Here is a 27,187-nt window from a genome sequence, read left to right on the forward strand (position 1 = left end):
TAATTATACATGCAGGCAAGTATTAAAAAAAAAAAAAAAAGCGAATCATGCTTGGACACAAATGTTTTAAACATTTATTTAAAAAAAAACTTGAGCTGACATGGTGTAACATACCAAAGACAGCATTCATTGTAAACACACATTTATTCATTCACTCACTCATTCACACGCTCCCTCACACATTTACTATTTTTCTTCACACTAGTTCAGATATTTAGTCCTTTGACTTTATGTACACATAAACACTATGCAACGCTTTGTTTGCATGACACCACACTTATTTTGCTATTTCAAATATTTCAACTCCATTTCAAATATTTCTCCTAGAAATTATGTTTTCTTTCATTAATAAGGCTTCATGCAATTAAGTAACAGCAGCAGTTTAACAGTGGCTATTCAGACTTCTTTGAGGACTTTCACTTATGTAGAAATTCCTGAAGATTTCTTGTCAAAGGGAAGAGGTGATGTCTCTTTTTGTAAAAGGGAACTGGTTTCTGTTGGAATTGAACCATGAATACCTGTGGAAAAACCCACATGATAACGGAATAGTTTTTATTCTTATTCTAATCCCAAAGTCCATGAAAGTGTTTGTGGTCTGGTTTATGTTGACCAACTGTACCCTAGCAAAACTTACAGCTGTATTGTTCAGTGATTTTCAGTTGCTGTAAAACTTCACAGATTTCACACAGGGAGCCTTACTAAGTGATCAATAGGCATCTAAAAGTCCTAAGTCCTCTGCTCTTTTGTTTATTTTGTTCAGTGTGCTTTTATCCCACAGTCCGTAGTACAGGTCCAAATAACTGTGTGGACCTCATTCAGCAGACCTCTGTGCTGGCTTATGTGTTCGCATGTCAATGAGCATAAGCATGCCATAGTTAAAGAGTTCACTGGTAAGCCCCTTATTGCCTACAGCTTTGACAGAGGCATTCACCGGCATATTTTCTGAAATACTGACAGAGGATTGATTAAAGACACAGACGACCTCTATAATAAAAAGATACAAGTACTCAATAACTACTAAAAAGTAATGCCAAAAACAAAGTGCACACAAACATCTTGGTGCTGTCATTCCACAGCATCAGCTCGACTTTGCTGTGAAAAGTAATGTCGCATATGCATTTCTAATGTTAACCACAAATAACATCTCCAAAATAAACTTATACCCTACACACATACTGTACATCATAGATGAACATGTGTGTTTAATAAGGATACATTACCTCAATCACCTCTGTGGCTGTGGTCGCATTTCATACTCAACAGTCCTTAAAATGTTGACATCCATTCATAGAGCTGGTAAGACTCTGAGGTGAAGTTAATAGTGTCAACTCTAATGTGGCCCAGTGTTGTTTTTCATTCTCTAACAGTAAAAAACACTGAATTTGCTGTATAAGGTCAAAAACCTTGAGCCAACTCCAAACATAAACACACCATAAACCTAGTTAACTATATTAACTGACTAACCGGGAAATGGATGTAAGATAGGTGTGATGGCGACTGAGAAATTCACAGTATTATTTTTTCTTTTTGACAAGTCAGGTCAAAAAACTAGTCTTTTTCTCATTACTCTTATTCCTCATGTCCTTGCTGGCTTTGGTAACTGGAAAGAAACAGGTAATAATTAATCATTAAAAGCACTAAAACAGGAAGGCCTTCTTCCTACGGCATTTCAAGAGCATTGACAGTTTCTGCAGGCTTGGGTTTGGTGTCTGATTTATTGTTCTCTGGCTCCTGAACTTTTCTTGTCACCCTTGGGCTAGAATTTGCCTTTCTAGACAATTGAGGGCTCTGTCCTTTCCGCTGCAGCTGTGGGCTGTTAGAGCCCAACTTGCGGTTGAGAAGGGGGCTCCTGGAGCCCTTTATCTTGGTAGGCTGCAGCAGACTATCCATAGACTTCAGGGGGCGCAGGCCAAGAAGTCCACAGTAGTAGTTGCACTGATGCTGTGTCAGGAACTGTTCGAATACTTCAGGAGAGCCATACTCAGTTAATCCTTGGTATCTGTAATACAGAGGACAGCTTTATTCTAGCTATTCCCATTGCACAGACCAATAACATTTGCATGTAATGAATATATCAATAATTTGAATATCAAATACAGACCCTTTTGACTTGGTCACAGCTCTAACATTAGTAAGCTTCGCTTCAACACCTGCAAATACAAATCAAAGAGGATTATTCATATTTTTATTCCCACTCATAGATGATTTCTCTTTAATCATCTTGTCTGTGTGGCTTACCCTCCAGCCGGGTGACGAGTAAATTGCCATGCGTCCACTGATGGATCCAGTGCTGGAAGGCGCTGCATTTCTGCTCCACCTCAGAAATGGTTCGTGTAATCAGCCTGCCTTTAGGATCCATCATACAATACTTGAGGAAGACACCTGCGAGATCAGCCTCCACTGTAGCATATGGCACAGAGTTCGCAGGCCGGTACATCAGATACTGAGGAATCACTCTGGGGGGAACACAAAAAAACACAGTGGGTTGATCACAAGTGGTATTATACATTTTAATAGGCATAAATGATCAAAGTTATTGTATAATTAGTGTGGTACTTACTCTAGAGAATGGCCAAAGTTCTCAATAACTCTTGCTTCAGCTGCAAAGATTTTACAGTATTCTCGAATCATGTTTTGGACTTTGCATTCCTGGCAACAGAAAAAATTTATTAAATCAGGTGCACGTACTGCAATTATCATCAGTGGGAATTTATTGGCAGCAATAGAGATAGAGATCAGGAAATAAATCCATTACTCACTTGCTTAGAAATCTCTAGATTCCTTTCTGTAAGGTTGCTCTCTTGTTTGGTCCCGTAGGCGATGGGGTTTTGAACTTTGATGATGCAGTTGCTTCCAGAATCAAAGACAGGATCCAAGCCATAAATAACCTTCACTTTGCTGGCTTTGTGAGCGCAGCCCTCCCCGATGTTCACTGTCTCAGTCATGATGCGGCCAAAGAACTTTTCACCCCAGTTTCCACAGTCAGCCAGGCCTTTGTTGAACAGCATTGGGGTCATCTCGATCTCCTCTCCGACTGAAGAAAAACAGAAATATATATTTACAATGAGCAAGGATTTATAAAAATGTTTATAATATATATGTAATATATACCTACAGTACATTGCTAACAGAGAAATTTACCTTCCAAATCATCTCTTAGTAGTATCTCAGACAGAACTGTAAGACAGAAAAAACACAAAGAAAGCATGACTGTTATTGTTCGATTTAGCATCCAAACTTGATTTCTCCAAGAATTCTGTGTCTTACTGTCTACACTGAGCAGGAAGTCAGTGGTATCGCTCCCGTATTCATTCTTGATCGTACAGCCATATACCCCACAGTCTTGGCTGGATGCCAGCACAATAGCCAAGGCCACTTGGCTTTCATCACCTCCGCTTGAGGACAAAAAGGGGAAAAACACGAACACGTCAAGTTGAGTTAACTGGCTTCAGTAACATTTGTAAACACCTAACTTCAAAGACTCAACAACAGTCCACACGGTGTCACTGTGAGACAAATGATTATGATGTGTGGTCACAGTCTGCTGACACAGCAACCAATAGCACATATATAGACTTTTAATGCCCCCTGGAGATGGGAAAAATATCGTGTCAGGTTACAGTTTCGGTGTCTAGCCAGAGATTCACCTCTCTGTGTCACAGCTGTGGGGTTCACAGTCACATGTGCTGGATGTCTCTGCAGTGAGAATATGAGAATGACAGATTGCCATGGGATGCACTCTGAGACCCCAAAAAAAAAATCCTTTTCATCATTGTGGCATTATTGTTTCACTTTTAGAACCTGCCCAGTTTTACCAGTCATGTTGGCTGGAAATCCTCAGAATAACAGCTGTGAAAAAGGTGATATTATTAAGATAATAATAACTATAACAATGCTGTGATATTGCCGTTGATTAGTTTTACAGGTGGTTAGTGTGGCACAAGAAGAGGATTTACCTTCTCTTCACCTCTAGTATTTCCTCCTCGTCTCTGTACCATTTAATGGTGGAGTCACTGAGCACATTGAAGAACTGGCACCACAGCTTCAGGTGTCCCGAGGCATCTGGGAACGGCTCTCCCCTGATCTTACGGATGACCTGTGGAGCTGGTGGCGCATGAGAGAGAGAGGGAGTACCCAACAAGGGGCCCGAGGTAATGATATACTGCACTCGAGAGTAGAAACTTTCTAATGTTTCCACTTCCTCAAGAGCCAGTGTACTGATCAGATGATCATGTTGACAAACTTCAAAAAATACGGACGGAATCTCATAGGACCATTTGTATTGTGATATATTTTGTGAAAACTAGGCGAAAAAAAAGTTGAACAAGTCAAATATGTTACGTTGTAGACTGTCATTTAACAGCTAATCACTTAAAAGAGCCTGAGTGTTTATCCATGTTGCATTTATATTTTTTGTTTTATATTAATTAGTTAAGTAAGTCTTTACATAACAGCGTACTACATGGTTCAAACAAGTTGATACAGATCTTATTGGAAAACATCCAGAACTTTCACTTCCCTCTTGTTCACACAACATATCTTAACAAGATAAAAAAAAATCAGTCTTTTGGGACTTTTACCTTTCAAAGGATCTAGCTTCTTTTCAGCTGGTTTCTCCTCTCTCTTGGTGACTGGCTCTTCTTTTGGTGTCTCCTCCACCACTTTTGGCACCTCCAAGGTGGCCTTTCTGCGGCTCAGTAGTGGAGAGCGCCTCTCCATTGGTGGGGTGTTTTGTCCCGTGGAAGCTTGTAGTAATGCTGCTCTGCGAGCCTGGCCTGGGGACATGTAGGGAGTCTCCTTCTTGCCTTGAGTGTCGAGCACACCAAGCACTGCTCCCTCTCCATCGTCTTTAGCTTTTGGGATGAAGATTTTACGGCGAGCTCCGGAGGCCAGCTCCTCAGGTGTGGCGGAGCGTATGAGCGACAGGCTGTCTCTGCGTTTCAGCCGGGGACTGCTTTCACAGGAGAGGGATGATGTTGGTGTTGAGCCTCCGCTGAGATCTTCATCTGCCTTGTCACTCTGACGATCACCCACAGTGATCACAGGGACAGCCGTCACAGCCTCACTGTCTGAGTCTGGAGCAGCCTTGGGCATGAATTTGCGAAGACTGGCTGGACTCAGTGATGGATGTGCCGGGGGTTTACAGCTGAGTCGCTCAACAGTGCATCTGTTTTTCTGGGGGTCCTCAACAGACACAGAATTCTCTATCTTGGCCTCTTTAAGAGGTTTTGTCTTATTTTTCTTTTCAGGAACAATGTTGTCTTCCGCTGTTTTATTGATTGACACCACATTGTCACCAACCTTTGGCAGTGGAGCTTCCGATACCAAAGAGGGAGTGTTCTCTTTTACACTCTTGTCTGACACTTCTTCAAGGTTCTGTTTTCTACTCTCTGCTTTTTCAGGTTTCGCTGTCATAGTAATATCAACATCATGCTTTGTTCCCCTTTGAGTGGTAGCTGAAGTTTCTGTCTCCGTCCACTCACTGTGTGTGGGCAGTCTTACTCCAGGATCACTTTCATGACAAGTTACAGAGATTGGTGGCACCACAAACAAAGGCACCGTTGGAGTTTCAAAAGGCTGCAGTGTATGTGAAACATGGGCATTTACAAATGCATCATTCTCCTTGTCATCAGTACATGAAACATTTATAAGAGGAATTGATGCATAGTCCATCTGAGGGAGCTGTTCACTGCTCTTCACGCGTGGCTGCTCCTGCTCAAGCATTTCTGTCTCGTCATCTAATTGTGCAACTTCCTTTACTTTCTGTGCCAGGGAGAGGTTATAATCATTTTGCATACCTTTCTCTGTGGGCAATGAGTGTGGAGAATCAGTCATGCTCTGGTCTTGGACAATTATCTCTGACACATGAGTTGCATCATGTTTTTGTAAAAGAGCAGGCTCTGATTCTGGTTCTTTGAGTGCAACAACAGTTAGTGGCTGAGTGCACTCTTTGAGCTCAGGCTCCATTATTTCAATTTTTGGGATTACAAAATGTTCATTTTGGTTTACATCCGGCACAGTTGGTTTAATACCTGGTGTGTCTTCAATAGCAGATATTTGGATTTGTGGAATATTCTCTGAGGGCCAACCCAGCTGTGTCTCACCACCGTCAGGCTGTGCAATTTCATTATGTTCCTCCAAAACATTAGCACTGCTTCCCTCGTTTTGTGTTACTGAAACTATCTTTGATTCATCCGACTCCTCTACTCTCTTCTCTGTCTCCACATCAAACTGTAAACACTCATTGCTTGTTTCTGTGTTCTCACCTTCTAAAGTTGCCTGCTCTTGTGTGTTTAGATCGTTACACAATTTAACTTCTACGCCTTCCTCCAAAACAGAATTCACTAAATCTTTCAAGTCACTTTTCTCTTCACCGCTTGTAAAACCTGAGCTTGAACTCGGTATTGCATTGAGAGTGTGGACATCTGCACTTTCCTCTGCGGTAGAAGGAGGGCATTCAGGCTGTATTTTTAGGTCAACGTTCTCTAAACTATCTGGGGCTGCACTAGGCGGAAATCCTACATTCATTTCCTGAACCAGCGAAGTACATTTGGCCTCTTCTTTTACATAATCTTTCTCTGCAGTGTCTGCTACCACAGCAGGCAGAGGAGAAAGCACCTGATCTGGTGTTTTAGACTCACATGGCTCTATTCTCTCTTCCAGTGAAGGTGTTGTTAATTCAGTGTTCTCAGATCTGTTTATATCTGAGCACGGCTGTTTGCTTGATTTCACTTCAGCTTTCTCCTCCTCACACAACTTATTAAAAGAAAGCCCTTCCACTGTGTCAGGTTTACCTTCTTGGCCCATCTTATCAATACTCAGCTGCTCTTCTCCTTCTTCAGAAGGGGTTTTGGTCAGTGGTAAGACAGATATATCTTCCCTGGGTAAGGAGGCATCTCTTGCAGCCTGGTGATCAGGCCGTGGTGAAACTACCAGGCAATCTGGCTCTTGCTGGTTTACAGGAACCTTGCTGATAACTGAGACTACTTGAGAATCTTTGTCTTCCGTCTGAAGGAAAGTAAACAAAAAAAACATTGGTACTTCAAAATCTGCAGTTGCAGCTATAGCATTGTTTATCTTTCACAATGAACCCCATGAAACACAATTGTTAGTTTTACTTCTTATGCATGCAAAATATTGTTGCCAGTTTGATGTGTTGTTGGCAAAGAGACTGTACAACTTAATGGAAAAAAAAATCAGTGTCACATTCAGGTGTTAAAAAGTATTTTAAGAAGCTTGTTATGGCAAACGTACTGCAGTGACCTTTGAGAGTGTGATACTGCTACACCATAAATCAATGATTAGCTGTCACAAACAGTGACAGACAGATTCTGACACACTTAATATAACAATGCAATGTTATATCCCCAATAGACAGGAAGAGCGCTAAAGTCAGTCTGTAAACAGCATTAATCAATTATTAGTTAATAGGTTAAGAGTAAATATTTAGAAAATATGTGGAACAGCTAGTCAGCAAGTCAGTATATTCTTGTGTTTTATGACCTGTCAGCTTATTTCAGGAACTTCTTTACCTCATGTCACGTGGCTGAAACCAAGTGTTTACACATGCAAGGGTCCAATAAAATGTATGTCTGTTAAACAAACAGGGTTTATCTTTTTTAGTTTTGTTTTTCCAAATTAAGTCGTAACTGAACTACTGAACTACTTCACTTAACATTTATGTCAAAAACAAACTACCACAGTGTTTAATTTGGATTTTGCTTGTGTACTCTGTGTCTTGTGTTGAAACATGGACAGGGGAATTCCCACATTTGACACGGGTATGCTGTTTACACACTGAACTTGCTGGGCAGTCTCACAGTAAGAAGTCCAGTCATAACATCTATGTTTCACACAAATCTGTTGTGAGCATTTTGCATTAATCATCAAGCAACTGACAACACTAAACTGTGATTGACGAAGGAGAACGTTACCTGACTTTGATGTGAAATTGCAAAATTATGAATTGAAATTTCAGTATGCATAGTGCTGAAGGGACGATTTGTAGGTAAAGCTTTGAACTATAAACGCAAGTGTATGGTTTTTTCCCTTACTGCCCCTGCCTTTGTGGTTTACACCATTAACATTTATGCAGATGCGCAATGAAGCCACGTGCCGCCTCGTGACAAGATGTTTGGCTAGCAGTGACTACTAAGAAAAAAAGAAGTTGCTGCTTTCAATGGAAGGGAACTGGTGTCACATTCAGTCTAAAAATGAAGCTCTGGTCATCACTACACGCCTGTGTGTAAATAGAAGTCACAAGCGTGAGAAAACATTGTTCATATAAATGGTTTGACTTCTTCTATTTAGTCATCCGTAAAGTCTCACGTTTTACCACCAGTATAACAAAGGTACAGTTGTAGTTCCACTTTAAGGACACACAGTTGCCCTGCAGGTGGATCAAGCTTAAACACTGTGACTTCACTTCCCTTTTCCACATGTCATATTGCACCATGTAACTGGATGTTAATGCTAAATGTAGCTACAGTTCACTGAACAAAGCAATTCATAGAGTCACGATACATTTGGATTTTAATAAGTGATTGATGATCAGATATATAATATATAATATTTAACGAGTGTCACTCCGGAAACAAAGGAGTCAAATGAGTTTCAGGTAAAGTCTAAGATTTTATGGTTTTCTGTGTAAATGTTGTATCTCTTAAAAAGCCAAGAGTCACATGATCAAATTGGACTAAATCAGTGCAACCACAAATACAGCAAAAATTCACCAAGTATAACTATATGCATTCTTACTGTATGGGCATTTACTGTACAGTGCATTTATCATATCACGATAACCCTAATCCTCCACACACGACCGACATGAAACAATTCGACGAGCTGGACACAGAAGTGCTGCCTTACTCCCACTTCTCTAGATGAGGAAGAGGTTTATTTTAAGGTATGGGCCGGGTGGGGGTGGTTGGGGTTCAGTAAGGAATGTGTCCAATGTGACGAGGCCCTCCTTTCATGCTGAGACCTGCCGCAGCACTCACTCTACTACTGTTCATCCAGACCACACAGCCCTCTGTCATGCAGAGCCCTGTTTGTAACATGAGAACCACTTCTGACATTCAGGTTTCATCATGATCTCTGACGCACTAGTGTCTCACTCAACGCAGCCAAACATCTGAGATACTCCCCATCCTATCTTACAGTTTGCAGTGTAGACACACAACAACCCCCACCCCCACATACATGTAGTGCAAGTTGCCCTGTTGTTATGCTTCCCTACGTTTCCCACACTATTTTTTTGGCTTGTTGGACCGGAGTGATTTTTTTCTTTTTTTTTTTTTTTTTTCACTGGTGCAATAAAACCTCAGCCTTACATGGCAAGAGTGACTCACTCCAACAGTGGCTGATCACTGATATTATACTGTATGTTTTAAAGTGGTTGTATTGTCTGACTGTCCCATGTATATAACATCTTACGACGAATCATCGCCTGCTTTTTATATACCACATTAACAATCAGAAGCATCTCAAAGCCTAATCTATATCATAGATGACAAGCTCAAGCCTTGGTGGTTAAGTAGCTCATCTTGTCACACAAATGCAGTCTATATATAACTATCAAGTGGCAGCCAGCTGACCTGCAACACCACTGTACATACCTCAGTGAGAACTTGAAGCCCGGACAATGGTATTTCTTCGCCTGGACTGCTGCTCCCTGTCCCCACAGACACCTCCATGGCCTCCGCAGCATCATCCGCCTCCTTGACACTCTGCCTTGTGGACTCCTCTGTGCTCTTTGGTGGCAATTTATCAGCTGGTGTCAGGTCTGTGTGTAGAACACTGTCTTCATGCTTATGTTCATGTGTCTCCAATGACACTGACGGCTGTTGCATATACACACTTCCTGAAGACTCATTTGGTTTATCTGTTTCCATAGGCACAACATCTTCTGTTAGAGGCTTGTACACATCTGGATTACACTCCTGTTGGAGCCGAAATGACGGCGGCGTTTCCGGTTGAGGAGGCTGAATTGAGTCGTGGTCAAACTCTCTCTCCCTGTCCTCAATGTGATCATGAAAGCCCTTCTTACTCTTACCAAAGAAGAAGTCTTTGACGGTGTGGAGCATAGAGGAGAAGGAAGCCTGGATGTTGTGGTGGTCGTGATCCTTATGAGCCCTGCTGTGATGTTTGACCTCTGAGTCATGTTTACTGTGGTCTGTTGTATGCCACATCTCAGAGAGCCGTTCTTTTTCTATGACCAAGTCCTCGTCACTCCTTTTCTCTCTCTCATACTCTTCCTCTGTTGCTTTTTCTTGTTCTTCCCTCTCTTTCTGCATCCCCTCTGTCTCTTTACTGTCATTTACAACAGGTACATTCATCTCTTTAGGTTTCTCCACTCGAGATGAGTTCTGTTTCTCCTCAGCTGACTGAGACTGGAGAGTCTCCGCTAGAAACTGTGCCAAACTGATTCCTCCATCGTAACAGTTTTCACCTCCATTTCCCATCATATGGCTTCTGCCACTGCTGCTGCTGCTGCTATTGCTGTTGGAGACCCCAACATCTACACCATTTGAGATCTTTATTTTCTTTTTAGCCAAGGTTTCCCCAGATGGAGGTACCTCTTTCTCCGGGCTGCTGTTTGTGGATGAGATAGTTTCTGTTTCCATGACTTCCGAGCTAACTCCATTAGGTCCTGCAGCAGCTCCCACTTGTTCCCCAACCTCGGGCTCCTTGACCACTGGCTTCTCCTTTGGTGGTAGGATAGGCCGCTTCCTTGGAGGACGTTCTGGGCTTTTCTGTGGTTTCTCTCTCTGAATGTTTGTTTTATCTTCCTTCTTAGTCTGCTCCTCCAAGTCTTTCTTCTTTTTCTCTGCTTTCTGCTTCAGCTTGGCAAAAAACCGCTGGTGGATCTTGTACTCATTCATGGTGCCAACCTCCAAAACTCCCGAGCAGGAGACAATGCCTTTACTATTACTAGCTGAGGCCTGATAGATGGCTGCATCGTCCAATGTGCAGCTGAAAACAGAAAATTTGACATTATAGGTACTCAGTGATAAAATAAGCAGCCTAAAACAAACTGCTGCATTACTACTAGTTTAAACAGGGTAATAGATAGATTAATCTTGCAAGGTTGTCTTACATACTTGTATATATGGAGGGTGTGGGTTTTTCCATTCCGGCCAATTTCATATTTTGGGAGTCCACAGTACCGATCCATTTCCATATCATCTTTATACCATTTCAGTTCTGGAGCTGGGTAACCTACAGACACAAAGAGACTATAAGGAATTCATTGCCTCTGGGTAATAAACATCACATTCCTCATGCCACAAAGTTCTATTTATATATACTTCTTACAAACATGAGACAGTTTGTGCTAAATATCCTCTTATATGAATAAGTAATTCGAAAATTATACAGTAAACAAAACACAGTATAGAGGCTTTGGCATGATTGCGTCTTAGGCTGTTGCATCACGTTTGTGATGCGTCAGATAGGAACAGCTGCTGCTGTTGGATGGGCCCACCCATTCAATCTGCCCGCAGACAACAGCTTGAAAAACCAGCTTGAGTATTTTGTTGTCTGTTCTCTTTAAGGAGCCATTGAGGAAGAATAAATGTGCGAATGAGTTCTAATGTTATGTTCATTTGTTTACAGATTAGTCACATCCTGTCTCTTCACGCCGCTAACAGTTCAAAACTATTAACTTAATCCGAAAAACAACAAACAGAGGCATGCCAAATACACTATTGGCCTACCTGACACCACACAGGTGAACTTCACGTTACAGTTTTCTGAGACTGCCTTTGATTTCAAGGTGGTCTCAAAGGACGGCTGTATGTCCTCAGTGAGCTGAGCCATGACACTGCACAATGTGCTCCTGGAAGGAAACACCAATGTATTAATGTAAATGTCTTGTTTCACACTTCAGTGACATCTCAGTCACCTCTGTGCAGTAAATTCCTTTTACTCAGGAAAAGATGTTAATGGAAATTTTCTGGTAGTGAATAAAGTATGAAAGCGTTGACACAGAGACTTGTGAGACATCAAGCAAAACAAAGCTGTCAATCCAACACTGAAACTGAAACTGTTCATCACTAAAACTGAACGCAACACTGGACAAACCGGACACTTACATTACTGTTAAAACGTGTGTAGGTTTCATTCTTGGGATTAACCAGTGTTTGTGGTTAAGATGTTAGTTGGGAGGAATGTTTTAAAAGCATGGATTACCTCGTTGGCCTGTAGTGAGAATACCTTGAGCTATTCAGAGAAGAGGCAAATGAAGGGACGTCAATGATTAAATAAGATCTGTGTATATGGAAGCCACCTAAATAAAATGATTTCATAACTGCCCTCCTCTTTGTCAAAAGGAGCTTCTTATTATTCTCATGGTTTGTAGATTGACCCACAATGTGCTGAACATGGTAAAAAAAAAAGTCAATGGTGTGACTCGCTTCATCATTTACTCCCTCTTTACTTGATCTGTCTGACCCAGATGCTTTTTCTTTACCACCATAAGCTGTTATACAAATCTGCTTCACAAGAAAACAAAGATTTACATGATCTGCATACACATGGATTATATATGAGGCTGTCTACCTGTTTTCAGGCCTAACATTCGAGAGGTAAGTATTGCGGCCATTGGAAGAGCTGCCCTCCTCTTCACTGAAGCTGCTTGTCCTCCCATTGCCAGAAAAAGAGCGTGTCATTGGCCTTCTGGAAGTCATTGTCCACTGAAGCAATTCACAAAGTAATTAAGATCCAAGATAAATGTGTCAACCCACAGTGTAATACGGCTCCGTGTTCACGTCCAAAGCTTGTCAAAGTTCAAGGCTCAAACTTAATGGTGTTATCCATGTAAAAACCCCTGGAGAGAAAACAAAAAGAAGCAGTTCAGAGTGGTAACAAAACCTGTTGGAAATTGATGGAAGACAGTATTAGACAATCTCCGGGATATTTGCTCAAAGAAAACTCACACACAATTCAGACCCAGTGCTTGTCCTTTCTGTCCAAGCAAAGTACTTGCGTTGGAGCAAGTTATAAATAGATCAGCTATCAGGTTGTGGACGGGCTGTTAGTGGTCAAACACAACCCCAAAACATGCTATTTATTTGTATATGTTAGGAAAATAATTTAAGTGTGTCTTGGTCAGATTAAAACTTGGTAAATTTTCCAACTTACCATTGAGATGTTGTCAGTGTTGCTTTGGAGCCAGAGCTGGTAAAGAATATCTCTGTAACTGCCTATCATAGACATGCATGTGTTGCCAGCAGGGGCCTATTTATAGCAGGCCTACAAATAGGTGCAAGAGCACATCAGATTTTCTCAAACTAGACTTTAGACTTAGCAAAGTAGTCTAAAAAATAAACTGAATTAAGTATAAAAGCTAACAATTTCAACCAGAACATATTCCTAAAAATCATCAGTGCTCATACTGGAAAAAATATCACTGCTTTGTTTTGATCCATCTTAATAAGTTGGATAAAGACCGTCCCATCTTAGTGAGACACTGAAGTGGGGTGGATGTTGACTTGCAAAACATGCCTGTAGAATATGATTCATGACGTGGCTGATGACGGCCAGTGGTTTGTGTCCTATGCTTTGCTCAAGGGTTGCTAAAACACATCTCCCGCCACTTCCTATTGCAACACATGGTCAAAACATTGGGGGCCCTATGTTTTGCTGCTCACATTTACATTAATTAGAAAAAAAACAGGCTTGTCTGACCAAATCTATACTTTGATTTAATCCCGTAAGGGTATTTTTGAATATCAGTGTATTAGTTATGTTATTGTTTAAGACTGACCTTATCTATTTTTATGGTTTTAGATAGATTTTGAGATGTTTTACTGTGATATTTAGTGTATTTCTAGGATGAAATCTTGTATAAAACTGCATTTTACTTACAATTATTTACAATTGTGTAAAAAATGTATTCATGATTTTATAATTTATTTAAATTATAATTATATAATATTTAAATAAAGGTTCAATGAAATAAAAAATAAAATGTCCTCAAATCCATCAAATACCTTAAATAATTTTTAATTAATTAATTAATAATTTTTTCATCAAAAATAAAACTTGTAGGCATATACAAAAAACTGACAAAAACAGTACAAATAAAGGATTAATAAAAATATAATTTGAATATAGGCTATTTTATACATTTTATTCAAATGCATTAATAAATGGTCAATAAGAGATCATAAACTCAATCAGATATTTTAAGAATATGCTACACATTTTATACACATTGTAGTTTGGATGTAAATATAAAGTACAAAGGTTATGTGCTATGAGGATTGGGAACTTGAGCTTGAAAATTTGTTTTCTGTGTAGATTAACTAACCAGTTTTATTTCTTAAGTATATCATTAGAAGGCACATTACTCCACTGCCTTTGGAGTTGCCCTTTTTTTTGTAATCTGGGAAAAGGTCATACAAACAATAACTAATATTATCAATATTGAGTCAAAACTGTGTGGTGCGAATAAAATAAAATAAAATGTCCAGTTTTAAAGGCACATTTTATTTTTCACATCTTTATCACCCTCCAACCTCAACCTCAACCTCAGTCTGTGATTGTACCACCACTATTGACAAGGGGTAAGATTTGCTCATTACCATAATGTCAGGAAAAGAGGCAAAAGAGAATCTCCCTTTCTAGATTTAGATCCATCTAACCGGCGCAAAGTTCGTTTGTTTGGACGTGTTTTTTCAAATCGCATTTTGATTTTAGAAGTAAAACATTTATGTTTTTTTTTTCAGTGTATCACGGGAGAGAGACGCGTTATGTTCTATGAGCTGCTCACGTATTACAGACCTCACGGTAATGTGTGTTTGCGTTTTCTCGTTCCGGGAAAGGGGAGTTTTACACAATACGATTTAAGTGAAGAAGGGAAGGACAAGGAAAACATATTCTGGCTGAGGTCCGACAGATGCTCGATTGGTACGAGACTGACGGCAGGTAGCCCATACACTAATACATGAGTGCTGACGGTCTTATTGATCACTGATGATTTTCCTGTCGAAATTAGGATATTTCTAACAGTATCTACAGTATTGTACACTGCGGGTAAAGCTGATTTCACTAGAAACGAGAAGTTAGGTTCTGAGGCTGTATTTACAGCAATTTCATATCTAAAGCGAAATCTTGTTATTCGTTCCAGTTTTTTTTGTACTTTTTATTTCCTTTAGATTTGCTGCGGTTTTTAATGAGTGATTCAAAAATACTTATTTGAAACCAACTTCTTACAGTCCAGCGAAACAAGAGGAAAATGCACTGATGACTGGATCCCGTCCCAATCCCTGTCGAATAATGATCAGAGGTATGTTATTTCTCGAGAGCGCGACAGTCTCAGCGTGGTGTGAGACAGAGGTGACACAGTGTGATTTCAGATGACTTGAAACTCTTATTTGATTTGTTTCAGAAATTTTCATAGTGCGCCATCCTGTCTCTGTGTGTGTACCTGTGAACCACAAAGTGACTCTGAGTGTACGAGCTGAGGGCACAGGCATCCTCAACTACCAGTGGTTCACTGATGATGAAAAGGAGGTATGTGGATTTTGCATTTATAAAAAGCATTCTCATTCAGCATCAACATTCTCAAGCATTTTAAACGGCACTTTTTTATTGTGTTGTCTACTGTGAGAATTGTGTTTATCTGTGCCTGTACTGTATGTTTACAGTGGTGCACAGATCTCTCTTGAGAAACAGATCTTCATCTCAATTAAACACCTGTTTAAATAAAGAATTATCCTACTACTTAGAATGACAATGGAAATGAGTAAAATATTATAGGATAGGACTTAGTGATAATTATTATTTATTATTTTCCCCCCCTAGGTATGCGATGGTACTCAAGCAGACCTGACCGTCACAGCCAGAAAAACACAGCTCTATGTCTGCCGAGTGAATGACCACTTTTGTAACTGTGTGTTCAGCGACTGGGTGAAAGTGAAGGTGTTAGACATAGATAAATCAGGTATGCATTGTGTCATTCTTGTGTTGATTTATAGTGTAGTAGTACGGTGCCTGCGTCATTTTTATTGCACATTTGCAGCATAGTCCTGGCATGTCAGCAGGTAATGAAATCATTGTTACGCATATTGATAGTTTATTGCTGTGGGTTTGAATCTCTGCCTGTGTCTTTTCACACATCAGGTTTACCAGTACACTGGCAGGGTGAGCCGCACATTGCTGTCAACCCTAAACCCCAGACAGTCCGACAAGGTACAAAACTCACTCTCCGTTGCCTTGCCTTTGGCATACCCACTCCATACTATCAGTGGTACAGGAATGGACAGCCCCTGCTAGACATGACTGGTGACACACTGCAGGTAAGGAAGGATGAGTGGAGGAAGTGAGGGGTTACTTAATCTCAGTGCTGTTAGTGATTGTTTACACTGTGCTATATTTACTGTGTCATTTCACTGACTGATGTAATTCATTTAGAAAGTTTGGTGAATGTTCTGCCAAAGGATTGATTTGTGGTTGAGCAATAAGTACAAAGGAAAACAATATGATTTACTGTGATATGTGCAGATTGACCGTGCAACAGCTGAACATGGAGGATCATACCTGTGCTCAATATCTAACGTGCTAGAAGAGAGATGGACAGAACCAGTTAATGTTGACATTGGTAAGTCATCCATGAAAGTACTTTTACTGACTCTGTAAGTCTGGTCTTTTCCACTTTTAGCGTTGTATTTTCCTCAGACTTTACTTCCCCCATTTCCACTGAAAGAGGTGTGGAGAAAAGCACACTTCTCTCATTCCACTGATTTAGCAGTGAGGCTTTTAGTTGTTTCCATTATGCTGGAGGTACTTTCCCATTTCTACAGAGTAAAAAGGAAGTTGTTAGACTCCAAATAGTGTTTGATCCGAGGCATCGACACACAACAGGAAAGTGATGTAAAGTGAAACTAGTTCTTACAGTGTTTCTCCTGTTGTAACTTGTCTGTACAGTGCATATCATGAAAAATAGTCATATTGCTAAATTGCGTTGCCCTATACATGCTCTCCGGAAAGTATCAGTACTAGTACTTTATATAAGATTTATGTTCAAAAAACGCTAATGTTTGCGCTTCTCTTTTTTTATATCTAGTGCAAACTGATCAGCTTCCTCCGGCAGCACCCACAGGTACAGTGTTATGGAAAGAATCAAGCTGTGCTATTTTAATATGCTACAGAAGAAAACTGTTGTGTTATGTATCAGAATTTCCTACTGCTGCTATAATTTTGACTCTGATCTTTTAGCCACAGATAAAGTTGCCCTACTTATTGGAAACCTGAATTACTCCAACCACCCCGGCTTGATGGCCCCCATTATGGATGTGCATGAGCTGGCCAACCTCCTGCAGCAGCTCGGCTTCAGAGTGGTTTCCCTGCTGGATCTCACCAGGGAGGAGATGCTGGCCGCTATTGAAAAGTTCATTCAGCTCCTTGACAGAGGAGTTTATGGTAAGTAAAGTTAGCCTCTATGAATATATATATTTTTTTAATTAGTTACATTTGTCAGTTGATTCATGAATTCAGCTTTTGTGCCTGGAGAAACTGTGACGTAGTAATTTTTCCTGGGATTTGAAATAGAGCACTGTAACTTTCTTTGCTGTGTCATGTGCCTTTATCTATTGCTGTCCACTTGTCATGAGTCACGAACCCATGAGCGGTTTGTAGTATCTTGCTTATAGGCCTACGTGTGTCTGGCTGTGATGGAAGATAAGGGGTAAAAAGAAGCGTAGGCGATTTCAGTGTTCACAAGCTATATATGGAACTTCCTGAATATATGTTACACTAACATAGGATGTTTATGTTGTATTTATAAAGGATAATTCTTTATTAGGCAAACGGTCAACTAAACTTCTGTCACTCTTCATTATTAAACAGCACACAGGTACATAAATACACACTTCAATCATACAACTGTAATATGATACTATGTAGATAATATTAAAATAATGAGGTAACTGTCATGAATCAGAACAATACCTTCTCTTGCTATTCTCTACTTTCTCTTGCTAATAACAAAACAAAGATGGGAAATTGGTGTGATTTTAAACATGCTGTATAGAAATCAGGCATGTTTTGATCCCCAGTGTGACCTTTCTCTCAGCTGCTCCAAACATTACATTTTATTTTTCCTGGGATTGCAGTGTGTACAGTGCAAAATGTGATGATTACAATTCTTATTCTTTTGCAGCGGTAACTAGATATGTATTTTATCACTCTTGACAGGTCTTTTCTACTATGCGGGTCATGGGTATGAGTGCGCTGGGAGGAATTACTTGGTTGCTATTGATGCTCCACAACCATACCAACCTGAAAACTGCGTCTGTGTGCAGAGGGTCATGCACAGTATGCAGCAAAGACGGACTGCACTGAGTGTAATCCTACTGGATACCTGTAGAAAATGGTAGGTGCCATAATGAATTTCTGTTTTCACTAAGAGATGACAGTGACACATGGATTTTCACATTTATGATGAATATACATACTTAATTATGCAAATGGAAACTATTATATACTGAATATATTAGTGGATTTTGTCATAACGCACAAGTTAGAAGGCTTTGTTTTGACTGCTTCATTCTTCTAAAAACTGCATTTTACTTTCTAAAGGTACAACCAGGATTGCATACCTTCTGCCATCACGCCACTGAAACCTAGTGGGAATACTGTTTATGGTTATGCCACGTATGTACTTTTTATTAGATGTTTTGCAAATATTTATTCACAAATACGGAAACTGATACTCAAGCCAACTCAGTGATTTAACAGTGCAAGTGCAATGAGAATATTTTTTTTCAATTAGTCAACATGCGGTAGAATGGAACATTATGTATATTAAAAAATCTTTTAGTATCTTTGTTTGTATTACATTTCCTTCATTAATTCCTGCAGATGTGAAGATGCTGAGGCTTTTGAGGTGCAGGACGGAGGGAAAAGTACAGGAATCTTCACCAAGTACTTGAACAAGCACATCCTTCAGTGCGAGAAGGTCACACATGTCTTAGAGAAGGTGTCTGAGGGTAAGAATATTTTGCTTTGTTTTTTGTTTTTGAATAAATCTAAAATGTATCAATCTGAGAATTAAGGAATGACATTGTAATAAGGAGTAGATGTAGTTTTTGTGACCATGCTGTGTATTTTTTAGTAGGTGAGTGGACACATGTACAACAAAGGGGAATATAGTTATTTCAACTGAACAAATTTATAACTGATACTAAAATCATTAGTGTTTGAGATTAAAGTCTATGTCTACTTCACATAAACTCGCCCCCCCCCTCCCTCCACCAAAAGTACAAAACCTTTTCAGCTTGTATTTTTGCATTTAGGCATTCAGTTTATGAATTATATAATATTATATAATTCAGTAGGCTGACAGTTCTTGCAGATCGATGGTAAACAGATCTGAAGGGAACAGGTTGTTCTTTGGTGTGCTGGGTGGACCACAAACAAGTTTTATAATTTGTTGGCCACTCTTTTTTAGTGTTGTTTACTCAGGACTAAGTAAAGCTGTGACTGAGAGTGAGGAGTTATCAAGTTGTCCCGTTGTGTTTTGTCTGTTTAATGGGTCTCTGGTGAAAAAGTTTTTCGAGGTACGATTAGCATGTGACCTCATTCTCTGGAAATTCACACTGTTGGCCAGAGAACAGCAAGAAACCTGAGAGCTGCAGAGTGCAAGACAGCTGCTCTGCCGTTTGGGCACCCACTGCGACTTCTCTCATGGGTTCACTCACGAATCAGTGCTAGCAGGACAGGAAGCCCTGCTGCAAGCACTGTGCGTGCATGCGTGCGTGTGTGTATGTAGACATATTTACGTGAACAAAAGCACCATTGGTTATGAAAATTTTGAAACAGGTTTTGTTTTCAATCACAGGGCCACAGTGTAGGTAGTAAGTTAGAAATTCTCAGGCCTCTGGTTCTGATATTCAATCATCTTGTCCGGCATAATGAAGACAGCTGACACAAAATCACCTCAAAAGCCAAGCATAAACCTCTATAAATGTTTTTGACATGGTCAGTACTGGTCAGCCAATCCATCCTGTTAACCTTTTTAATGATTAATGAGAGGGGTTTGCCCCCCTCATTTGCCCAAGACAATTACAGTGAATATTAACAAATTTCCCTAAGTTCCTCAAAACCAGCCATGTGAATCTGATGAACTCTTTCTAAAACTCACTCATTCCTCACTCACTGCTATTGCAAAACTCAGGCAGTCCCATGATCAAAGGAGTGCGAGCGTACGTGCTATTGTAGTTGGTGAAATATTTGAAAAGAAGAAGTTAATTGAATGAAATATGGATTATCTCAAAAGTTGACAGAAAAAATGAAAATCTGAATGTGAAGTTGCAGTAGAGTTTTGTTTTCTGGTCTTGAAAGCATTATATTTACCTGCATTTTCTCCCCTTCTCTACACCAGATCTAGGCAGAGACCCTTTAGTTACAGGCAGGCAGGCAGTGGAGATCAAACACACCCTCAAGGAACCTCGATCCCTTGCAGATCCAGTTCGGACCACCGGCCACACAAAGGAACTACACTTGCGAGATGCCTGCTGGAGGCAAGCAAATGGTAAGTAGATTTAGTAGAAGAAATTTCCCCACAGCATCATGTCTTTTCCTCTGTTAATTATTTTCCAGGTCAGATTGCATTTTAGACAGGATATGTTAATAAATGTCCACATTCCAAATATAGTTTATTTTCCATTAAGGAAACCACTGTTCCATTTGTTGAGCTATTGCCCCTATTGAGTGTGAGAGAGAATTAGTTCTCTCAACTCTTCCTCACACCTCCCACACTACAAAATGTGACAAACCAAGTATAGGCATTGTGGTTTAATGCGATATTTTCAGCACCATTCAAAAAATGTTTTAATAAATCATAACAGGGAAATGGTCCATTTTACCGAGTGTATTTTCCTGTTTGATGGAAGGAAGTCGTTTTTTTGACATCTTATAACTTCCTCAAATTTACTTAACCTTTTTAAAAATGGAATCTTGAGATGGTGAGTTAATCTGAGAATCTACTCAGTCTCTTTTAGATTAGGTCCAAGATTAAGGTCTTAAATCAACAGAGCGACTGACAAGTCCCTAATGTCTTCAATCTGGCTCTGCGAAATCAGCTGCTGTGTCACAGTAATTGAACAAAATTACAGTCAAGTAAAGTAGTAAAACAGTTCAGTAGCTGATTTTAGTTGCATTTCTTTCTAAAAAGAAAAAAACAACAAAACTTTTTCATATCTTCTTTCAGAGCTACCACGGAAGAAGCGGCTGACGTTTCATTGCGGAGTGGAAGTGGAAGTCAGCTTCTCAGCTTTGTTCTCTAATGTTTTGGTGGCTTTTGCCAGTGTAAAGACCAAAGGCCCAAAAACCCAGGACTGCACCGTCACACTGAGCAGCAAACCTGTAAATATTTATTTTTTACCTAATTTTACTTTATTTTATTATTATATTTACTTTTCTTAACTTTAAGACATCCTGTCACGTTTTATTTTGATCCATATAGAAACCACAAAGGATGTATACAGTGACATACATGTACAAAAGCAAACAAATCACAACATTGTTAATAAATAAATGCACAGTATACAGAAATGTCACCTTTATATTAGCATAACTGTCTTGATAACTAGCTCAAATCTGACTTTCTTCCTTATGAGTTAGTAAACTCAACATTGGGTTTAAAAATTGCTTTCCAAATGTATCTACATCATAAATTCCATGTTGCTCACCATAGCATGCAGTCACTTTCCATTAGCCAGCAGGAATTTCTCAATGTTGACCATTCACCCCCACGTTTCACATGTTTGAGGAAGTTCTGCCCATATATAGACTTCCTATCTGCTGCAACCACAGACAAAGACAAAGCAGGATGTAGTACTAGTAATCTGCAACACTTCTCTTAGTAATACATACATGCTGTAGACTACAGAACCTTGGACCATATTGACATCTAGTGGCTGATTCATTGTGGCACTTGTTCCACCACATCCTGGCAGAGATTCAGTGCCAAAACATTGTAAATGCAGGAGGCATTTATTTATTTTGATGAAGTTGGTAAACTCATACTAATCAAATCTTTTATGCTCTGAATCCTTAGGCAATGCAAGACATATTTTCTGGCCCTGGCAGGTCAGAGGATTTGGACTCTCTACTATTTAAGTCCTCTGATAACCCAGACTGCACTCTGAGGCTTTGCGCTCTTCAGAGGCTTAAGGTATGCAGTCAGTGATATATGTCCCATTTCTGTTCCTATGAAAAACAAACACTAATTCTTTACCAGAAAGTCTGTACAATAAATGTGATTGATGTGTTATTTGCCTTTGCTAGGAATCGCTGGTCATCAAGGTAGATCTACACTATACTCACACAGACAGTAAGCTGCGCCAGACAGAAAGCCAACATGTGGACATAGGAAAACCTCTGGTGGCATCCTGTAAATTGTACAGGAGGAGGAATCATGCAGCAACAGACAAAAAACACGAAGGTGCTTCTGCTCAAAGTATGGGCAACATTTCAAGCAGCAAACCACTGCTGCATCAGACTGTGGCTGGTCCATGTCGCCCTTTCACCAGAAAGGCAGAGTGTGCTGCTAAAGTTGCAGTTACAAGGAGCAATGAACCTGAAGAAAATGATGAGAATGAACTGCGAGACTTTGCTCTTCGACATTAGACCTTTCTGGTTGCATTACTGTAAATACTTACTACTCTGAGATTTTGATGTTTTTTACTCACGTGATTAGGAATGCATTGCTGATCATGTATCTCACCTGTCTGTGGTTGATGATGATGAATGAATAAGTGTGTGACTGAGTTTTATGTTTAGTTTGTCTTAGCATTTTATTCCTAGCAACACTGAAGAAACATTAACACTTACTTTTGCTAACCACTGAATTCATCATAAATTGTATAATACTTAAAATTTATATAATATAAATTTATATAATAATTGTTTATGACACTTTTTCATCAGTGGCAAGCTGGCTAGCCTAATTTAACAAAAAAAAGACCATTGCTGTCAATAATTTATCAAATAAAGACTACCACTTTCATTGGGTTTCTTCTGTATTTTTCTGCTTTAGTTCTTATTTTGAGATAATGAAATAAACTTAAACTGTTGACAAATGATAACAGTCCGTTACCATTTGAAGAAAGGCAATTTTTGTATTTGCTGCCAGTGTTTTACTTATATTTAATTCGCCCAAGGCTGCGCAAACATTTGCGTACTACTGTGAAGTAGCTATACTTGCACTACTTGGTGAAGCTGAAAACGCAGCTAACGCCTAGACTTAAGCAAAGTTACTCACGACTCCGGTAAGGTCGAACCAAAATTAGACGAAGGACTGCGAGAACATTATTGTCAATGTAAGCGTTTATGTTTACAATTTACCGTCTTAAACGATATCCACGTCTTTGGCAAATTTGTGTCCACCTTACTGTTAGCTAAAGCTAGCTAAACTTTAGCTAAAGTTAGCTTAATAGCATACATTTGTCATTCTCGCTTCCTTTGGTCACTTTAGCATTTAAAGTCACAAAGACACTGAGGTACAGCCACGACAGCCAGAAAACTATCTGATGTCACAACATACGAGCACAGGTAGGTCCTTTTTATAGACAGATTATCCACGCTGTGCACCAGTCCCCACTAGCTCGCCGTGATCGTATAGTGGTTAGTACTCTGCGTTGTGGCCGCAGCAACCCCGGTTCGAATCCGGGTCACGGCAGAGAATCACCAATGAAGGGGTTCTTCTTTTTTTTTGATTTTCAGATATTTATTGTGATTCTAATTCCAGTGCTGGTACTGTAGTTTACCATACCAATTTGATGAAAACCTAACGCTGTTATACAAGTTTTGGATTTTTATGTTGGGCTCCCCGACCATTTACAATTGTCTCAAATGGTTTAGTTGCCACTTAACCGTTTAGCTTGATGACTGACGTGTAAATTGAACGTGAGTAAGGATGAAAAACTTACACACCACTGAAAGTAAATTTTAGCCTTTATTTCTTGCTGTAATCAAAGCATTAATGAAGTTATGCCATTGTATAACGTATAGGCGTAAATGTAGTTTAATGGAAATAAATTAAATGACAGTAAAATTACACCGCTTTTCCAGGGGCCTTGCACCACCCTTCTTAAACCCCTAAAGGTCCAGACAGTAGTCCAAATGCATTTTCATTACTTTCATTCACGGGTTCACTCCATAGATTTATTATAAGACCTCAAGGTCTTTTTAAAGCGCACTAACGACGACTGACCTGCAGGTGGCAGTCTAATACATTCAATATTCACCAACTATGACAGGAACAGTTCAGATAAAAATGACTTGTCCACCTCACAGGGTGGCTAACATTAAGTTTTAGGAAACCATTAGAGTGCTTTGACTCCCGAGGCCAGTGGTTTTTGAGCAGCCTACCAGTCTAGTTTTGGTTCCTTTGCAAAGGATTGCAATCACAGGGAAATAGTCTACCCCACAAGATTATGCGCTATACATATTTTCTATTCACATGTAGCTTCTGGTGCTCCTCACAAAATTAACTGAGGAGATATTTTATCTTTTGTATTTAGGCCTAATCACACCCATAATGTATAACTTAGACCTCTCAGCCTACAGAAGTTTAGCCTTTGTTTTCTGGATGTGTGCATTTTCTCCACCACAGTTTTTTCATAACAGAAGACTATGCCATTTCTTTAAACAGGGTAGCAATTGTGCCAGGACAAATTGCGTCGTTTAGAAAAACAATATAGCATATTAGAGCACAGACAAAAAGCCACACACTGCCGTTGGTTCACTTTGACGTCAGTTTTCATTGGGACCCGCCCGCTTGCTCAAGTGGCAGCGGTGAGTGGTGAGAGATAATCCTCGGCTCGACCACAGACACACTACAGGGCTGAGCTGCCTCTGGATCTGGATGCGGGCATCCTTGGATTCTGCTCTTAGCACGGGCCCACTGCACGAAAACTTATCGGGACAACAATGGTGCACGCCTCGGCGGCTGAATACGTAGCTGCTGGTCGTTTAGGGGACCGGGGAGTGTGGTCAATGTGACATTCACTTGCACGCTGGCGTTGAGTTTATTGTTCTGGTCCTAGACGCAGAGCAGCGATCCCTCCCGAGAAGATGTTGAGCCGATTCATGAGTGGCAGCATCAGGAATCTTGAGCGGGAATACAGCTGCACCGTCAGACTGCTGGATGATACGGAATATACTTGCACCATTCAGGTTAGTCACCTGTCGACCACAGTTTTATTCACTCCGCAGAACACTGAATAGCGCTGCAATTGTGTCTGACCTGGCAGACAGAGAGGCGAGTGTTTGAGCTGAAGAGACAGCAAGTGCCTGCATGTCCTGCTGGTGTCTACCAATGGAAATAGCTGACCCTGAATAGGAATGTGTAGAATTATTTTTGTCATTTCAAATAACATAAGGTTGAATCAAGGGGGGGATGTACTTCCTCCACATGACCCATCCTTGCCAGATCCCATCAATGAATTTGGTGGCAGGCTTTGAGACGTCAGGGAGCTCTGTAAGTCAGACATTGCATTTCCCTCAAGCTCAGGTTGATGGGATGCCTAAAGCACTTTACACTTTGAAAATTTGTCACTGAAAAGGCGTTTTTTGGAGGGATTTTGCTTTGTCTCTTTGCTTGATGTAGAGTTGCTGGCTGTATTACTGCTTTTTGGTATTAAACGCATCCATTTAATGTTGTTGCTCATGCAGTTTCCCTTGAATCTTTGACATCAATAATGCACATAGGGTATCCCATTGCCGCTCTGGAAAACATGCCTACTAAGTTACACAATGTGGCTCTTGTAGATCCACACTGGTAAAAGCATGGCTAAAAGGTGCTACTTGATGTTGATGCAGGATTGAATTTTATCAGTTTGAGATCACAGCTTTTATAGTGCATTTATGGTGGTTTTCTTCTTACAACAATTGATATTGTCAGCTGAGACAGATTGCTTTGAAAGGTGAAAACAAGACAAGGCCCTGATATTAAAAATGTCTTTTTCTGCCTTTTATTCCACGAGCAGAAGCCTTGCTTTGATGATTGTGCAGTTTCATGTTCATGCTGATTTCATAAAAAAGTAGGTGAGAGGGCTTGTCACATCAATTACAAGGCAAAACTGTTCTCTTTGTGGATGGTGTGTGCTTGTAGGAAAGAGACGTGAGGAAATCCTGAGTGAATTTTCTGAGTAGTCAGCAACATGTAGACACACTAAAGCTGCTCCATAACATACAAAAGAAATATTTAACCTGATATGTGGAACAATAAAACATTAATAAGACATGCATGTTTTTGTCACTTTGATATCTGTTATCATCAGCAGGGTATACTGCAATAACGCCTCCTTTCTGCCATGAGCCACCATGAAATAGATACTGCAATTACTGTAGGATCGTGACTGTGTGCCCAGGTTGTAAACAGACCTGCATTTCTGCTTGGCGAGATGAGCCAGAGATGGAGCTGGGCCAGATGGACTGTGAAGCCAGCAGGTGTGCTGTTTGCAGCATAGTCGTGTGGTCTGGGTGGCTGACGTCAGCAGGCTGGAAGGAGGGGAGTGGAGTGAAAGAGGAGAATGCTCTGGCTCTGCTGTGACTGTCTGGCATCCTGACTATGCTTCTGTCTAACCTTGCCCTGGGAGGGAGCAGGCTAATCCACCTGACTAGCCACACCACTGGAGCATGCTCCTGGTTTAGTTCTAACTTTGCCCTTCCTTCCTTCAAGCCTCCTGGCCTCCCCAAAACCCAAATCACCTAGGATACCAGGACACCTAGACTAGGGAATGCAAAGTAAAAGGCATAACTAGGTCATATATTCTCAGTGTCTCACTATCTCTCTCTCCCTCTCTATGTGTTTCTGTCTCTCCCTCTTACTCCTTTTCACCTTCCTATCCTGTTTTTAGCATTTAGATTTTATTCCCACTAGACCTGCTTCCATTACTCTCTGGTCCTTTTTTCCATAAACTGTTAAATGGCTCCAAATTCAAATTTGCCCCTGGCTTAAGTTAGCCTTCTTCCATTCTCTGACATTAAACCAGGTATCATCTTCTTCAATGACAGAGTCATCTCCATGGAGTCCGTGTTATTAAAGCCACCTTCAGCTGAAGTTAGAAACACAAAATAAGCGTGGACTAAAGCGGAGCACTGAGGACATTCAAAAGAAGGGCAGAAAATGTGCACATCTTTTTAAAGCAGTGGCAGCTGTAATGCATGAGCT

The 27,187-nt window shown here is 40.3% G+C and overlaps 3 protein-coding genes and 1 non-coding gene across 14 annotated transcripts in view; 3 read left to right on the forward strand and 1 right to left on the reverse strand.

The window, feature by feature from the left end:
* Positions 1–60: 60 nt before the first annotated feature.
* Positions 61–20,491, reverse strand: alpk3a (alpha-kinase 3a). 5 transcript variants are annotated; one of them, XM_056386287.1, is made up of 15 exons: positions 20,362–20,491; positions 12,562–12,829; positions 12,193–12,222; positions 11,718–11,839; positions 11,103–11,220; positions 9,618–10,974; positions 4,581–7,008; positions 3,957–4,104; positions 3,268–3,395; positions 3,142–3,177; positions 2,760–3,034; positions 2,561–2,649; positions 2,239–2,456; positions 2,102–2,150; positions 61–1,999 (listed from the first exon to the last, which is right to left on the reverse strand). In XM_056386287.1, exons 2-15 carry the CDS (start codon positions 12,687–12,689, stop codon positions 1,660–1,662), a joined length of 5,466 nt encoding a protein of 1,821 aa, XP_056242262.1. In that variant the 5' UTR covers positions 12,690–12,829; positions 20,362–20,491; the 3' UTR covers positions 61–1,659. The 5 variants fall into 5 exon arrangements, with proteins under 5 accessions (XP_056242262.1, XP_056242260.1, XP_056242261.1 ...); XM_056386285.1 differs by lacking the exon at positions 20,362–20,491 and adding an exon at positions 13,144–13,400; XM_056386286.1 differs by lacking the exon at positions 20,362–20,491 and adding an exon at positions 12,939–13,020.
* On the forward strand, positions 14,811–23,017 carry malt3 (MALT paracaspase 3). 2 transcript variants are annotated; one of them, XM_056386293.1, is made up of 15 exons: positions 14,811–14,931; positions 15,222–15,292; positions 15,395–15,519; positions 15,811–15,949; positions 16,129–16,304; positions 16,510–16,606; positions 17,072–17,107; positions 17,224–17,427; positions 18,202–18,379; positions 18,586–18,660; positions 18,868–18,995; positions 20,390–20,539; positions 21,218–21,372; positions 22,067–22,183; positions 22,297–23,017. In XM_056386293.1, the coding sequence occupies exons 1-15, from the start codon at positions 14,903–14,905 to the stop codon at positions 22,636–22,638; spliced, it is 2,022 nt and encodes a 673-aa protein (XP_056242268.1). In that variant the 5' UTR covers positions 14,811–14,902; the 3' UTR covers positions 22,639–23,017. The 2 variants fall into 2 exon arrangements, with proteins under 2 accessions (XP_056242268.1, XP_056242269.1); XM_056386294.1 differs by having other exon boundaries at positions 14,832–14,913.
* A 600-nt stretch (positions 23,018–23,617) lies between these two features.
* trnah-gug (transfer RNA histidin (anticodon GUG)) lies at positions 23,618–23,689 on the forward strand. Its single transcript has one exon. It is a non-coding gene; the product is annotated as a tRNA-His (tRNA).
* Positions 23,690–24,793: 1,104 nt separating this feature from the next.
* LOC130176242 (FERM domain-containing protein 5) overlaps positions 24,794–27,187 on the forward strand; it is a 59,472-nt gene continuing 57,078 nt past the window's right edge. For 3 of the 6 annotated variants that reach the window (XM_056387197.1, XM_056387200.1, XM_056387199.1), the window contains exon 1: positions 24,801–25,188. In XM_056387197.1, coding sequence (XP_056243172.1) covers positions 25,087–25,188 — 102 coding nt within the window. In that variant the 5' untranslated portion in view covers positions 24,801–25,086. Of the gene's footprint in view, positions 25,189–27,187 lie in introns of all 6 variants that reach the window. The other 3 variants (XM_056387201.1, XM_056387198.1, XM_056387202.1) reach the window with 2 other exon arrangements.

The sequence above is a fragment of the Seriola aureovittata genome, chromosome 10, assembly GCF_021018895.1.
Source record: "Seriola aureovittata isolate HTS-2021-v1 ecotype China chromosome 10, ASM2101889v1, whole genome shotgun sequence".
In the NCBI taxonomy this organism is placed as follows: Eukaryota; Metazoa; Chordata; class Actinopteri; order Carangiformes; family Carangidae; genus Seriola; species Seriola aureovittata.

What these genes read in the sequence shown, in the direction of transcription:
- malt3 (XM_056386293.1), top strand. Translation starts at nt 14,903, where the DNA reads ATGCTCGATTGGTACGAGACTGACGGCAG. An exon ending in TGGTACGAGACTGACGGCAG is followed by an intron (nt 14,932 to 15,221) that starts GTAGCCCATACA and finishes AACTTCTTACAG; the next exon opens with TCCAGCGAAACAAGAGGAAA. An exon ending in ACTGTTTATGGTTATGCCAC is followed by an intron (nt 18,661 to 18,867) that starts GTATGTACTTTT and finishes TAATTCCTGCAG; the next exon opens with ATGTGAAGATGCTGAGGCTT.
- alpk3a (XM_056386287.1), bottom strand. Translation starts at nt 12,689, where the DNA reads ATGACTTCCAGAAGGCCAATGACACGCTCTTTTTCTGGCAATGGGAGG. An exon ending in AATGTTAGGCCTGAAAACAG is followed by an intron (nt 12,223 to 12,561) that starts GTAGACAGCCTC and finishes TTCTCTGAATAG; the next exon opens with CTCAAGGTATTCTCACTACA. An exon ending in ATCTAGAGATTTCTAAGCAA is followed by an intron (nt 2,650 to 2,759) that starts GTGAGTAATGGA and finishes TTCTGTTGCCAG; the next exon opens with GAATGCAAAGTCCAAAACAT.